We start from the raw sequence: 14,772 nt of genomic DNA, 5'->3' as shown, positions 1-14,772 counted from the left end.
ATAATATGTGATTACCACCTTCTTTGCTTAGCTGAATAGCAAGTTTTAGCTACTTGCTTCTCATCCTTTATGATTCAAATTCTTCTTATGTCACTTATCTTTCCTTCTCTCTTTTGGGATCTAATAGTCTGGCCAATCATATAGAGAAATTATAATTGGGTGATGGTCAACCATTTTCGGACATAACAATGTATAATATTATGGTAGGCAGCCTCTAATACTTGACTTCAAACATTGGCTTTTTAGTTAATAAGGTGTCACAATTTTTCCACGCAATTGTATACAGATATTGAGTAGCAGAAGTGAAGTGTATGGTCAAATATATATAAATATATTATGATTGTGAAATTCAAATTGAAAATTATTCACTACTATTATTATATTGTAAGATAAATACTGCTTTTATTGGGGATAATTTCAAAAGGTGAAATTATAGTTGATATGTTATGTTGCAGTATCTAGTACATAACAATTGTGATCCATATATAAGCAAAAGTGAATTAAATCATTGATCTAATTCTTCTTTCCATCATGCCCATAACCATACCCCTTGTGGTCATATCCTCCATAGCCATGCCCTTTGTTGCCATATGAATCTCCATAGCTATGCCCTTTTTTCCCATAGGAATCTCCATATGAATCTCCATAACCATGCCCTTTTTTCCCATAGGAATCTCCATAGCTATGCCCTTTTTTCCCATAGGAATCTCCATATGAATCTCCATAATCATGCCCTTTTTTCCCATATGAATCTCCATAGCATGACCCTTTTTTCTTCCCATATGAATCTCCATAACCATGCCCCTTATATCCATAATCGCCATCGCCTTTCCCCTTTCCATATCCATCTCCATATGCATATCCATCTGCAACAGTATTAACTACATAAGTACTTTTCCTCTAAAATAAACCTAAATTACACTGAAAAATTTATACAGTAAGATATTTTAAAAAACTCTCCAACTGATTTTAGTGGATTTCGTTTAACTCATTAAATTTAAGATCTATGTAATACTCACCTGTCATACCAGTAGTCTCACCAAGTTCACGAGATGCTGAGATCTCCGAACAGATAACAACAAAAACAGCAAGCACAACACAAATCTTTGAGATAGCCATTTCAGAATTTCTTTTTTTCTACCAACACAAAATTTAATTAAGTTATACGAATTTGCTGGATGATGAAGTTGAGATATGGGCTCTTCTATTTATAAGGTTTTCGACAGAGAGATAGAGATCGGGATTGGCTCACCTTTTTGTCGTTTTTTTGATCATACATACACATATTTCTTTTGCCAGCTTAATTTGGATTGATAGAGAGAAATGCACCCTCCATATTTTGTAATTTCGTTTAGAAATAGGAATATGGAAAATCTTACTAATGTAAAATAAGTCTAATACTATTTAATAAAAAAAGTAATTATTTGTAAGTTCAGAAACATTTCTTATAAAGTTAATTAGTACCAATATTTTCCACCTTAAAAAAAAATGTCATGTTCTTGGAAGTTTGTGGAGAATTTGTAGCTAATATAGCTTGAATTTTAATGATTTTGTACTTTGTGCAAATTAATATGTTTTTCTTTGGATTTTCTTACTTCCATTTAAAAAGAATCTTGATGCTTTGATAAAACTAATTGTCAAGCCTATTTCCTTCTAAACAATATTTTGAATTTTTTTTTTATTAGAAGTGAGGAGGGAGGGAATACTCCGGAGTGTATTATTAAAGAGAAAGAAAAAATCAATACATTGTTAAAGAATCAATAAATAATGCAAAGTTAAGAAAAACGGAATGAGGCCCTGCCCCCAGATATTATCCCTAAGCAAGAATTGGCAGAAGTTGGGTAAGGCATCCCACCAACACTGTCCCGTGCTGATTCGTCCATAGTTAGCAAGCCGAATCACAACTTGATTTCCTTCGCGGTACGTGTGGGAAACCGTAAACTGTATCTCCTGCGATTGAATTCGGCAATCTGACCAGTCTGTCCTGAGTTGCCATGTGACCACACGAGTGCGAGACCTCATTACCGCAACCACGTAGATATATAATTGGACCTTAACTAAAAGCTCCAGCTTATAGTTAAGGCCCCATTATATATCTTATATTAATCTCTGACAAGAAATAAGGAACTAACTATGTTGAATATACATATAAGATATAATCTACAAATAAACAATATAATCTCTAATATTTCTAACCAGAGTCTGCGCCAACCTCGTGAGTAACCGTATGATACCGCCGCTATAGCCGCTTGCAGTTCTGTTATATGGGCAAAATGGGAGGCCGTCGGGAAAGCGAAAGCCCCCAACACCTAACCCGAGTTGTTTCTGTAAATGCCTCTGCAGCCAGCAGTAGATATCACGACCCAGGTGTCCGTGTTAGCCTTAATCCATCCACTGGGCGGAGGCTGCCATCGAACCGGAATAATACAAGGGGCCTTCCGTAATCCGGGATTTAGCGCAAGAGAACAAAGGATCTTCCGTTCGACAACTGAGTTCCAAACCGTACCTTTCCCCAAGAGGTCGGTCTGTCTAATCTGAGTCCAAAGCATTCGAAGAGAAACATGAATGTTTGGCATAACATTGTAAAAAAAAAACAGGCATTTCGACCTTTCCATATCACCCATACCACGTGCACTACTGCACTAAGCCATAAACTTCAGATTTACGTGCTAAACTTCATACCAATCATTAATGGGTCACGCAATAAAATTATCAATCATTTATGGGTCTCGCAATAAAATAAGTGGGGCCTACATTACTAAAACGTGTTACTCGATCCACACGACCATGACCCACAAATAGTACATCTACATTAGTTTTTAGTTTCAAGTGGAATGTCTACTTAAAACAATGAAAGCGCTCTATACTTTCTCACTTCTGAGTAGGATGCCTACTTAACCTAAACTTTTCCTCTGCTTGTTAAGTCCATTCTAATTTGTTGTTGCCTGATGCATACACTTGTTATTGTGTTATGCCTATATTCAAACAAATGTAACTTAACTACTGTTAAGAAGACTAGTTCTGGAAGCTTAACTATAAGTTCATCCCATGATTAATTTGGAACACTAAGAGAAACAAGAATAAGTATATAAACCCCAAGCACTACGCCAAAACCCTCTTCCGACGACGGTTAAAAATCGTCGTCCCGCGAGATATAAATCTGTCACGGGGCTCGCTGCCGTCTATTGCACCTTCAGACGACGGTCAGGTTCTGTCATGTTTCGTCATCACACATGACATTAGCCTATTTTCTTACTGTCATTTTACCCTTGTTACAATGCAGCTTATTTATTACTGTCGTCACCTTTAATGTCATCAAATGACATTTTTACAATTAAAACCGTCAGGTTAGCATGTGGAAAATTGGCATATTTAATTTGAGATGACAGTTCGTATAATAATTTCTGCCGTTATAGCCTGTTTAGATGGCACACGTCTTAATCAATCATGTCAAAGGATTTTTTTTCATGTGACAGAAACATTAATTTTAATGTCTTTTTATTGCTGTTTAGATGACATTTTTAAAAATTAAAATGTTACTTTATGCCTTCTTCTTCGTTTGAATTTCTGGTTTTTATACCTGAATACAGAAACATTCTAAAATATGAAGATTAAATTCCGTATATCAATGGTTTTAATTTTATTGGAGACCAATACTCATAATATGTTTACATTAGTGCCTAACGTCAATCCATATCTTGAATAACCAATACATTTCTGAATTAAAACACAAAAAAATAACCAATCTTCCATAAGTCAAACCGTATCTTGGAGTAATAATTAGGCCTATAATCCCAAAGGTCTTGGTATCTGTAAAAGCCAAGCAGATCATTAATATTACACACAACCCTAAACTCAGTAGTAATTACGTGACCCTTCCCCTTTCACGGCCTTTCACTTACCACAATCATATCACTATAAATATATGCATCATAATTCAGAATCATACCTTCAACAAACAGAAAACTTACCAACAATGGATCCCCTTGTTGAAACTCCAGGAGACATAATTGCTGACTTGAATAAGTTGTACATGGAGAACCCAGAGTGGCTTCTGGCCATCAATGGTACGTATGTCAATCCATAGTTGTTTTGTAACCCTTCCTGGTTTCTTCTGTGTATTTCTAATGATTCTTCTTAGATGATAACGTACAGGTCCTCTCGATGGTAACTTCTTCAAATGGTCGATCATGACGAAAGGCCCCCAATACACCCCATATGAAAGGGGTGTATTTGAAATCAGAATCAGCTACCATCCGGATTTCCCAAACAGGCCTGCAAGAGTAATATTAACTCAGATCAGTAAGATATAATCACCTATATGAAACATACACTAATACATCTCTCCTCTTATTCTCAGTTTTGGTTCCGAAATAGGATATATCATCCTAACGTGGCTCGTCAGGGGTCGATTCATCTTCCCCGTATCCTTAATAACCATCGCTTTTCCACTGCCACGGTATAATGCAACCATTTATCTATTTCATTTGATAAACATACAACATCATATTTTTGTTCTAATTATTCTATGCATTTTGTAGTGTCTGTGGCACATATATGATCTACTTCTATAGCCCCACAGTGAGGAGCCACATCCTGGACAAGAAGCAGTTGCTGAGCAATACCGCAGCAACAGGGAAGTGTATGAGGGGATCGCCCGGATATAGACTGCGGAGTATGCAAAGTGGATATGAGGGTGTCCAAATCTCCTAAACTATCTTGGCTAAGAGAAAGGAGAATCGGAAGGCAATGTGAGCTCCAAATGTGGTTCTCATTCCAATTCCAAATTTCCTTTCTATAGTCAAAATAGTTAAGGAGCTTTGGACCTTTAATTCCCCCCCCCCCCTTGTAATATATAACGTAGAGCTTTGTGCTCCTAAACTGACCCTTTTATAATGCTCCTTCCACTTGGTAATGAGGGTTATGATGCTGTCACCACAAGGGACTCTGTTTGTGCTGAATATGAAGGGTGCTCAAATCTCCTAAGCTGTCTTGGCTAAGTGAAAGGAGAATTGAAAGGCAATGTGATATCCAAATGTGGTTATCATTCCAATTCCAAATTTCCTTTCACTAGTCAAAACAGCTAAGGAACTTTGGACTGTCAATTACAACCGAAAGGCAACACTCATCCCCCCTTTTGTAATATAACGTAGAGCTTTGCTATTCAGTTTGTATGTATGTGCAAGTAGACTAAACTGACCCTTTTACAATGCTCCTTCCACTTGGGTTGTACTCGTGGTACTCTAAACTTGGTAATGAGGTTTATGATGTTGTCAAAACAAGGGACTCTGTTTGTGCTGAATGCATCATAAACCTATCACCATGTTTAATGTTGTTGTTACGATATCAAACCGAGTGGAAAGGAACATAGTAAGAGTATGGCCAATGCACATACATAACCCTTTATGTAGAGCTTGTTAATTCAGTTCGTATGTATATGTATATTCTATCTAATCAAAATATATCTTATCATTTGTAAGCCATATCAGTACATGCAATTAGCCTAAATTTATCCTTTAATACATGCTTCATAAACGAATTGCATTCAGAATCATTACTTATCATTTCAAATAAAAATGAGCCAGTTGAGTTCATAACATTTTCAGCTTTAAGAGTATGCCTAACATGCTATAACAAGTAGACAACTTATTCAATTAGACATGTATATTCAAGTGAACATGCTATAACAAGTAGACAACTTATTCAAGTAGACATGTATATTCAATTGAACACGATATAACAAGTAGACAACTTATTCGTGCATGTCTATTCCTTACTTATCATCATAGGTCATGTTCAAATAAAAAAGAGTATGGTGATATCTTATCATTTGCAAGCCATATCAGTATATGCAATTAGCCTAAATTTACCTTTTAATACATGCTTCATACATGCTCAATGACCCTTTTACAATGTTCCTCTAATACTTGATGCATGATTAATAAGCTACATGCCCAAATGAACAATCATACACATACTCATACAGAACCTCAAACATAAACATCAACAGAACATCATACATAAACATGTTTCATACACATACACATACTCAATCACTTCTAGCAGTATAACTCATAGGTGTAAGAATAGTGCCAATCTCAATGAACATTCAAAGCTTTAGAGTATGCCTAATCAGCCACATGCTTAATGACCCTTTTACAATGTTCCTCTAATACTTGATGCATGACTAATAAGCTACATGCCCAAATGAACAATCGTACACATACTCATACAGAACCTCAAACATAAACATCAACAGAACATCATACATAAACATGTTTCATACACATACACATACTCAATCACTTCTAGCAGTATAACTCATAGGTGTAAGAGTAGTGCCGATCTCAATGAACATTCAAAGCTTTAGAGTATGCCTAATCAGCCACATGCTTAATGATCATTCATACATAAACTCTATGAGTCCTAGCTTCCTAAACAGTTATATCTAACCAATCAGTTCATACCAATCATTTCATCATCACCCAAAACATCATACATATATGTAATCGTTCAGTTCAAACCCACATAACAATATATATACTAAATCAGGCTAGTTTCCTAAATCAATGAGTTCTAGGTTCCAAAACAGTACATCAAACATACACAATCACTTCTAAAGGCATGACCAATCAGTTCAAACCAACATAACATTAATATATATTTAGTAAGTTAAAAAAATCTTCCCATATGCTAAAGGCATGAACCGATTGACAATCTCTTCAGTCAGCCTTCCCATGTACTAAAGCATTCTTACTATCCCTGCAAATAGTGTTCAAATAAAAAGGAACCAAATGAGTTTATACCATCTACTGTATCAGGCACTGTCTTGCCCTAGATTAAAAAAGATAAAGACCCAAGCTTTACAGCAGTGAATCTAAATACAATAAAATCAGTGTAGCCAAGCGAGAGATCTAAACCTTTCAACGATAGGTCTGAAAATCACAAAATCATTATACCAGCTGCTGAAATCGACATACACCAAAGTAAATCGGATGAGGAAAAGATAGAGTAAGGAACAATGATACTCTAATATAGCTAGGAACGAAGAAAATATGGCTTACCAGTACCATGTTTCGAGCTCACCCAGTGAATATTGCATGTTCAAATCAACCATGGAGATAGAGCGGGATGAGAGGGATGAGAGGGATGAAGGTTGTGTAACCTAAATTGGGGTTTGGGATTGAGAGAGGGTTTATATATCAGCTGAAATTTCAGTCAAATGATATAGAGCGCCTAAAATTTGGTATGGCCGCGTAAGTGAAATTTCATTTGCCGCTTTTTTGTTTTCGGCATACAATGACATTCATTTATTAGAAGTGTCATCTGTTGAGCGCATCAAATTTAACGAAAACGTGCGTTTTCTTTGGATGACAGGATTCTGTAATCGTAATCTCATCTGAGAATCGAGCGCATTTTTTATTTCGCCTTCAGATGACATACATTTAAAATACTGTCATGAAAAATATTCAGACGACACGAAAACAAATGTCTGTCACGTATCTTGTGTCATGTGAAAGGAAAAATGGCATAGTGAAGTTTACCATTTTTTAATTTTATTAACAAGTGTTTAATTAAAGAAAAGTAAGTAAAGTAATTTCTCATATAATTAATTAAATTTAATGAATTAATTAATTTTAATTAATTGAATGATTATGGTTAAATAAATTGATTAATCCTAATTAATTAAATTAATAGGAATTAATTAATTAATTGTTTAAAGGTAATGCGCAGTTACATGAAATTGGAGAAAGAGAAGTTATTTTTTGAAGACAGGAAGTCTCAGTCGTGGATAAAATTAATTAATTCCTCTATCAGTTATGGGAACCTTAGATGAATCTCCAAATACAACATTACCACTGATAGATTTATCGAGCTCCGCGAACATCTTCTTGTCACCATACATATGTCAAGGTACCATATGTTATTCTCATAAATTTCTTCTCCTTCAGAGGTATATAACACTGTGTCTGTCACTTCTTCATCATGAATATTATTCGCTGCTGTCTCCACTATTTCCTTGGGAGAATCCCAACATTCTAATGCATAGTGACAGTACTTGGAGCAATTATAACATTGAATATTGGATTTGTCACGTGGTTCATTCCGCCTCCAGTTTCATCTTCCGCGTCCACGTCCACATCCTTGGCCTTTGCCTCTTGTGGATTGAGTGCTTCTTTCATTGTTGTTGTAACTATTGTCACCTCTTCGTGGCTTCTTCCACTTCATGTCCCATTTCCTCCTCGACCTCAGCCACGACCTCTTCCAGATTGGATTCTGTCTCGACTGCTTTCATTTTCTTTAAACGAAGTCTTTGTTGCCAAGACTTGTTCTATTGATTCTTCTCTACGCTTCTCAAACCGTTCTTCACATGCTTGTAATGGCCCTATAACTTCATCCACAATCATTGTGTTGATGTCTCTAGATTCTTCCATTGCTACCACTACATAATCAAATTTTGGTAGTACTGATCGCAAAATTTTCTCAAAAATTCTAGACTCTTCAATTTTATCACCATATTGTCGCATTTGATTCACGATAGATTTTACTAGAGATGAGTAATCAATAACAACCTCCATCTCCTTCATCCTCATCGTCTCAAATTCTCCTCTCATCATTTGCAAACAAACCTTTTTAACTTTTTATTTACCTTGAAGAAACACTCATAGAATTTCCCACGCTTGTTTGGAGGTGGTAGCTTCGGTTACCTTCTCGAACATGATTTCATCCAAATCTTGATGGATGAGAATAAGCGCATTTTGATCGGTTCTACGATTTTTCTGTAGACTATCTTTTTCAGCCTGAGATAGTCATGGCTCGTCTTCTGGAACTATATATGTCTGTTTGTTAAGATATTTTATTCTACTATTTTTATTTGTATTTATCTTCTTATTTTTCAGTTGTATATCTGTTTGTTGCAATTAACCATAGATTATCTCAGATACAATCTTTAGGGCTGTATTGTCTATTTATACGTTTGATTACAATTAATGAATATCACTTCTTCCATATTCCTCTATATGGTATCAGAGCCCTTCGATCTTCTCTCTCTTCTTAATTCCTCTTCCTCTAATCAAAATTCTAACATGGCCGACCCTAACTCCTCTTCCCAAATTCCTAATCTCAATGATCCAACTAAACCTTTTATCTACATCAATATTCAACGTACCATTCGACTCACTCCCACAAACTATCTCTCCTAGAAGATGCAAATCCAAGCCATATTGATTGGGCACGATCTATATAAATTTGTTCATGGAACAAATACTTCTCCCAACCCTACTATCATTGTAAACAATGTTGAAAAACCTAATCCAGAACTGCAAAACTGGAATCGCCAAGATCAACTTCTCTTTGCTGCTTTAGTTAGCATTCTTTGTCCATCTCTTATTCCGCTGATATCTCAAGCAAAAACCACTAAGGATATCTGGGATATTCTAGCCAAAACTTATGCAAAACCGAGCCGAGGCCATATAAAACAATTGAAAGATCAGTTCAATCGCATTTCTAAGGGTAACCATTCTGCTACTGAATTTATGAAAGCCATTAAATCCTGTGCATATCAACTTGCAACTTTAGGCAAACCTGTTGACCATGAAGATCTTATTGAGCGAGTCCTAAATGGTCTTGACACACCATATAACTCTGTATTTGAATCTGTCAATGCTCGGGATACCCCAATTTCATTTGAAGAATTAGATGAAAAGCTGATAAATCGCGAGCTCACCTTACAGCAAAATCAGCATGACTCATCTCTTCCTGCTTTTGCTTTTGTGGCTTCTACTCGTCCATAAAATAGCCAATATGGTCGCTCAAATACTCTAGGCATTCTCCCAACCCCTGGCAACAATCTTAATAGGCCATCTCGTCCTTTTTACGCAAGTGTCAGTGGTGCTGTGAACAAGGACATGTTGTACCCCATTGTCCCAAATTTAATCAGCGTTTTCCTAAAGTTACACCACCTGTTGTTTCTCAATTTTCCAACAATAAAGTTTTCTCTCCTGGTCCAAGCTTTTCTGCTCCACAAGCTCACACTTCTCATATGCTTGGATCGACTTCCCCCTCCACATGGCTGCTTCACAGTGGTGCCTCCCACCATGTCACAAATGATCTCCAAAACTTAGCTCTTCATGCTCCTTATGATGGTACTGAGGAACTTATAATTGGTGATGGCACTGGTTTACATATTTCTCACACTGGCTCTCTAACTTTCCTTCTTCCCTGCTCTACTCTTAAGCTAAATAATGTTCTTCATGTGCCCTCTATATCAAGAAATATTATTTCTATCTCTCAATTTTGTATCGATAATAATGCTTCCATTGAATTCTTTCCCAATTCTTTTTGTGTGAAGGATCTCCAAATGGGGGTGTCTCTCTTTCAGGGTCCAATTAGGTCAGGAGTCTATGAAATTCAACCCTCTCTACCTCGCGTTTTCGCAAGACCTATGGTCAATTCTCTCGATTGGCACCATCGTTTAGGTCACATGTCTCTTAAAGTTTTTAGACATCTTATTTCTGCAAATAATTTGAATGTTTCTAGTATTTCTACATTAGATTGTAATTCCTGTGCCTGCAATAAAAGTCATCAGCTTCCTTTTTCTATTTCCTCTATCTCCTCCACTGCTCATCTCCAATATATTTATACTGATCTGTGGACAACCCCTATATATTCACATGATGTATACAAATATTATTTGATTTTCGTAGATCACTACACTAAATATATATGGTTTTATCCTCTCAAACGCAAATCAGACACACACAGTGTTTTTATTACATACAAAGCACTAGTTGAAAAATATTTCCAACTTCCTTTCCTTACCCTATATTCTGATTATGGTGGTGAATAGGAAGCTCTTAAAGAATATCTAGCTATTAATGGCATAAGTAGACTCACTACCCCTCTGCATACCCCTCAACATAATGCCTATTCTGAAAGACGTCATCGACACATTGTTGAAACATGTCTTACACTCTTAACACATGCTTCTATGCCATTAAAATTTTGGACAAATGCGTGTGCCACAGCTGTTTACCTTATTAATCGCCTTCCTACCCCAACTTTAAAAAATGATTCTCCCTATCTCCGTCTGTTTGGTAAACTGCCAAATTACCAAAAACTCCGAAGTTTCGGTTGTCTATGTTATCCTTGGTTACAGACTTATACTAAACATAAATTGGAATCTAAGTCTACTCCATGTGTCTTCATTGGCTATTCCTCCACTCAAAGTGCATATTATTGTCTGAATCCCAAGTCCAACAAAATCTATACCTCAAGGCATGTACACTTTGTTGAAACTAAATTTCCATATTCTGATCTTGCCACCACACATCACTCCCTCCCAACCTTGCTAGAAGAATGGTGTCCTATTTCTATTTCCATTCCAGCACCAACAAATCCTTCTTCCCCTCTTATCACCTCACATTCCACTTTCACTGCCTCTCCCATTTTACATACTCCAGATTCACCATCAAATTCTATTATTAATGAAAACATTTCACCTCTTCCCTCTAATGCATCTCATTCTCCTTCTCCAACTTCATCAGCCACCTCATCTCCATCTCCACCTTCCTCTCCAATTCCACCTTCCTCTCCCATTCCACCCTCATCTCCATCCGCATCTCCATCTGCCTTTCCCGCTCCAATCCAACCCTCTCATAAAATGACAACTCGACTTTGCAATAACATTACCAAACCTATTAACAAACTTAACCTGCTTGCTCAAATTAGTGATTCTAAAACCCTTCCAAAAACCATTGCTCAAGCCCTTAAAAGCCCAGTGTGGAGAAAGGCCATGGACGAGGAATTTAATGCTCTCATTCGAAACAAAACTTGGAGTCTTGTTCCACCTTCAATCTCTCAAAATGTTGTTGGTTGTAAATGGATTTTTCGTATAAAACGAGACTCAAGTGGAAAGATAATTCAGTACAAGGCTTAACTTGTAGCACGTGGTTTCAATCAAAGACCGGGTCTTGATTACAATGAGACATTTAGTCTCGTTGTTAAACCAGCCACTATCCGTTTGGTCCTCTCTCTTGCTGTGAGTCATGGTTGGCCCTTATGCCAGCTTGATATTAACAATGCTTTTTTGCAGGGAACTCTATCAGAAGAAGTTTTCATAGCATAGCCGCCTGGTTACAGTGATTCTATTCATCCAAATTTCGTGTGCAAATTGAATAAGGCTTTGTACGGCCTCAAACAAGCTCCGCGGGCTTGGTACAAAGAGTTGCGACAATTTCTACTTGATATGGGATTCAACAACTCAATTTTAGATTCTTCTTTATTTATTCTAAACTCCCATGGCTCCATTATCTACTTATTGGTCTATGTTAATGATATTATAGTCACTAGTAATGCTGCACCATTTCTTGAAGCTTTCATCAACACCATCTCAGCTCGTTTTTCACTTAAGGATTTGGGAACTCTTTCCTACTTTCTTGGTGTTGAAGTTCTACCTCATCCCCATGGTTTGTTTTTAAGTCAGAAATAATATATCTCTGACATTCTGTGCATGGCAAATATGGAGGATGCTAAATTTGTTCCCACACCGCAAGCAACCCATCCTCCGCTTACCCTCACAGGAAAGGCTCTTCAGGATCCAAGCGAATATCGTGCCTTGATTAGTAGCCTTCAGTATCTCAGTCTTACTCGGCCTGATGTTGCATTCTCCGTCAACAAATTAGCTCAATACATGCACCGTCCCACCGAAGACCATATGCAAGCCTTAAAACGCCTACTTCGATACTTAAGTGGAACTTCAACTATAGGTCTAATACTCCACAAGAAATCTCCACTCATAATTCATGCATTCTCTGATACGGATTGGGCTCGTGACAAAGATGACTACATCTCAACTGCTGCCTACATTGTGTATCTTGGCAAGAATTTGATTTCTTGGACCTCTCGAAAACAGCGAACTCGAGCTCGCTCCTCAACTAAAGCAGAATACAGAGCTGTCGCAAGTGCAACGACTGAGGTGTTGTGGCTCCGCAATCTTTTTCAAGAGCTGGGATTAACCTCTATTGCTGCTCCAGTTATTTATTGTGACAATGCAGGAGCAACTTATGTTAGTGCCAATCCCGTTTTTCATTCAAAGATGAAACATCTTGCTTTGGACTATCACTTTGTCCGTGAAAATGTTCAATCTGGACACCTGCGAGTTGCTTATATTTGCACTGCTGATCAGCTTGCAGATGCCCTTACAAAACCTCTGCCACGTTCCGCCTTTTCCTCTTTAATTCGCAAAATAGGTCTCTCTCCTTGGCCGACCATTTTGAGGGGCATGATAAGGATTAACATAATCCTAGTACATGTCTGTTTGTTAAGATATTTTATTCTACTATTTTTATTCGTATTTATCTTCTTATTTTTCAGTTGTATATTTGTTTGTTGCAACTAACCCTAGATTATCTCAGATACAATCTTTAGGGCTGTATTATCTATTTATATGTTTGATTACAATCAATGAATATCACTTCTTCCATATTCCTCTATAGTCTCAAGCATCTTGAGATTCGAATAATGCCTTCATTTGAATATACCAACCTGCATAATTGGTTTTTGTAAGCTGAGTGTAGTGAAAAAAGATGTTGTTGGAATTGCATGCCATTTTTATAAGGTCTCTCAAACACTCGATTAAGAAAAATATATTTTTTTTTGTTGAAGAATAAACTCTTTCAACCATGTCTCTTATACACTTTGTTGAAGAAAAAAGACTGAAAAATATAAAACAGAACTTTATTTTAGTAAAAGAAATTACAACAATTATAACTCTAAAAAAATGACACAAGAACAACAGTAGTCTTTTGATTTTTTTTCGTTGGCTTTCTTTGCAATCACTTCACACACAATTGATTAAGTTCCTCACTCTTCTTTATATAATGTAAAATTGCAATCTGTGTTTTTCTCTTTCTCTTTGTCAAAGTATATCATCCTGCTTTATATATCCTGTGTTTTTTCTTGGATGTCTTGATTTCCTGAATAATTCAGCAGCTCAAGTTGACATTGTAGCTAAATGTAGATGTTCGCGGCATTCAAGACGTTATTTAAGTGTTGTTCAATTTTTTGACGCTTTACTAAAATGTAGTGGCAATTTCTAAAATTAAAAATAAATAATATAAGAAAATCACGACATTAAAAGTGTAAGCATTGGAAACATGACAGACACGTGTGTGCAGTTTGTCGTAAGACTAATTTTCCACACAAAGCTTTATGCGTCGTTAAAATTAATGACACGCGATTTAATGACGCTTGTGATGACGAGTTCTAAAGCATGGTAAGCATTTAGAGACACCAAAAAACATTGTTAAACCTTAAATTTTAGTTGGCTTAAAAGTACATGCCCAAACATGACTCTGCTCATTACAGATTTCAGCTACTACAATTTCTGTGTAACCTCATAGTAGCATACACTAAGAGAGGTTTTCATAGAGGACACGAAGTTGTACATGACAGATGAAAAAAAAGACCAAAAACTTAATAGCAAAAACAAAAGGAAAGTGAAGAGAGCCTTAACATTTTCTAGGATGGACATTTATATAAAAATCCATTATGTCCCAAATGCAACATCTCGCTGCTAAAATAACTCCTCTAAATTGCAACGCTTGCATATTATTATGTCTTTACTATAACGATATTTTCATAATAAACATCTTGAAGAGATCACATGCTTGTGACACAAATGATTGACTTTTGGTAAATTTTCTGTTAATTAATATGTATCATGTAGTTCATTATAGAATGCAGAAATAATATTTAATTGTCACTTTCTTT

The 14,772-nt window shown here is 36.4% G+C and overlaps 1 protein-coding gene across 1 annotated transcript; it reads right to left on the bottom strand.

The window, feature by feature from the left end:
* Positions 1 to 312: 312 nt before the first annotated feature.
* Positions 313 to 1,276, bottom strand: LOC136219146 (uncharacterized). Its single transcript, XM_066006409.1, has 2 exons — positions 1,020 to 1,276; positions 313 to 866 (listed from the first exon to the last, which is right to left on the bottom strand). The coding sequence occupies exons 1-2, from the start codon at positions 1,117 to 1,119 to the stop codon at positions 514 to 516; spliced, it is 453 nt and encodes a 150-aa protein (XP_065862481.1). The 5' UTR covers positions 1,120 to 1,276; the 3' UTR covers positions 313 to 513.
* Between the last annotated feature and the right edge of the window lie 13,496 nt (positions 1,277 to 14,772).

The sequence above is a fragment of the Euphorbia lathyris genome, chromosome 2 (assembly GCF_963576675.1).
Source record: "Euphorbia lathyris chromosome 2, ddEupLath1.1, whole genome shotgun sequence".
In the NCBI taxonomy this organism is placed as follows: Eukaryota; Viridiplantae; Streptophyta; class Magnoliopsida; order Malpighiales; family Euphorbiaceae; genus Euphorbia; species Euphorbia lathyris.
This window is presented reverse-complemented; position numbering and strand designations above follow the sequence as displayed.

What these genes read in the sequence shown, in the direction of transcription:
- LOC136219146 (XM_066006409.1), bottom strand. Translation starts at nt 1,119, where the DNA reads ATGGCTATCTCAAAGATTTGTGTTGTGCTTGCTGTTTTTGTTGTTATC. An exon ending in TGAGACTACTGGTATGACAG is followed by an intron (nt 867 to 1,019) that starts GTGAGTATTACA and finishes ATACTGTTGCAG; the next exon opens with ATGGATATGCATATGGAGAT.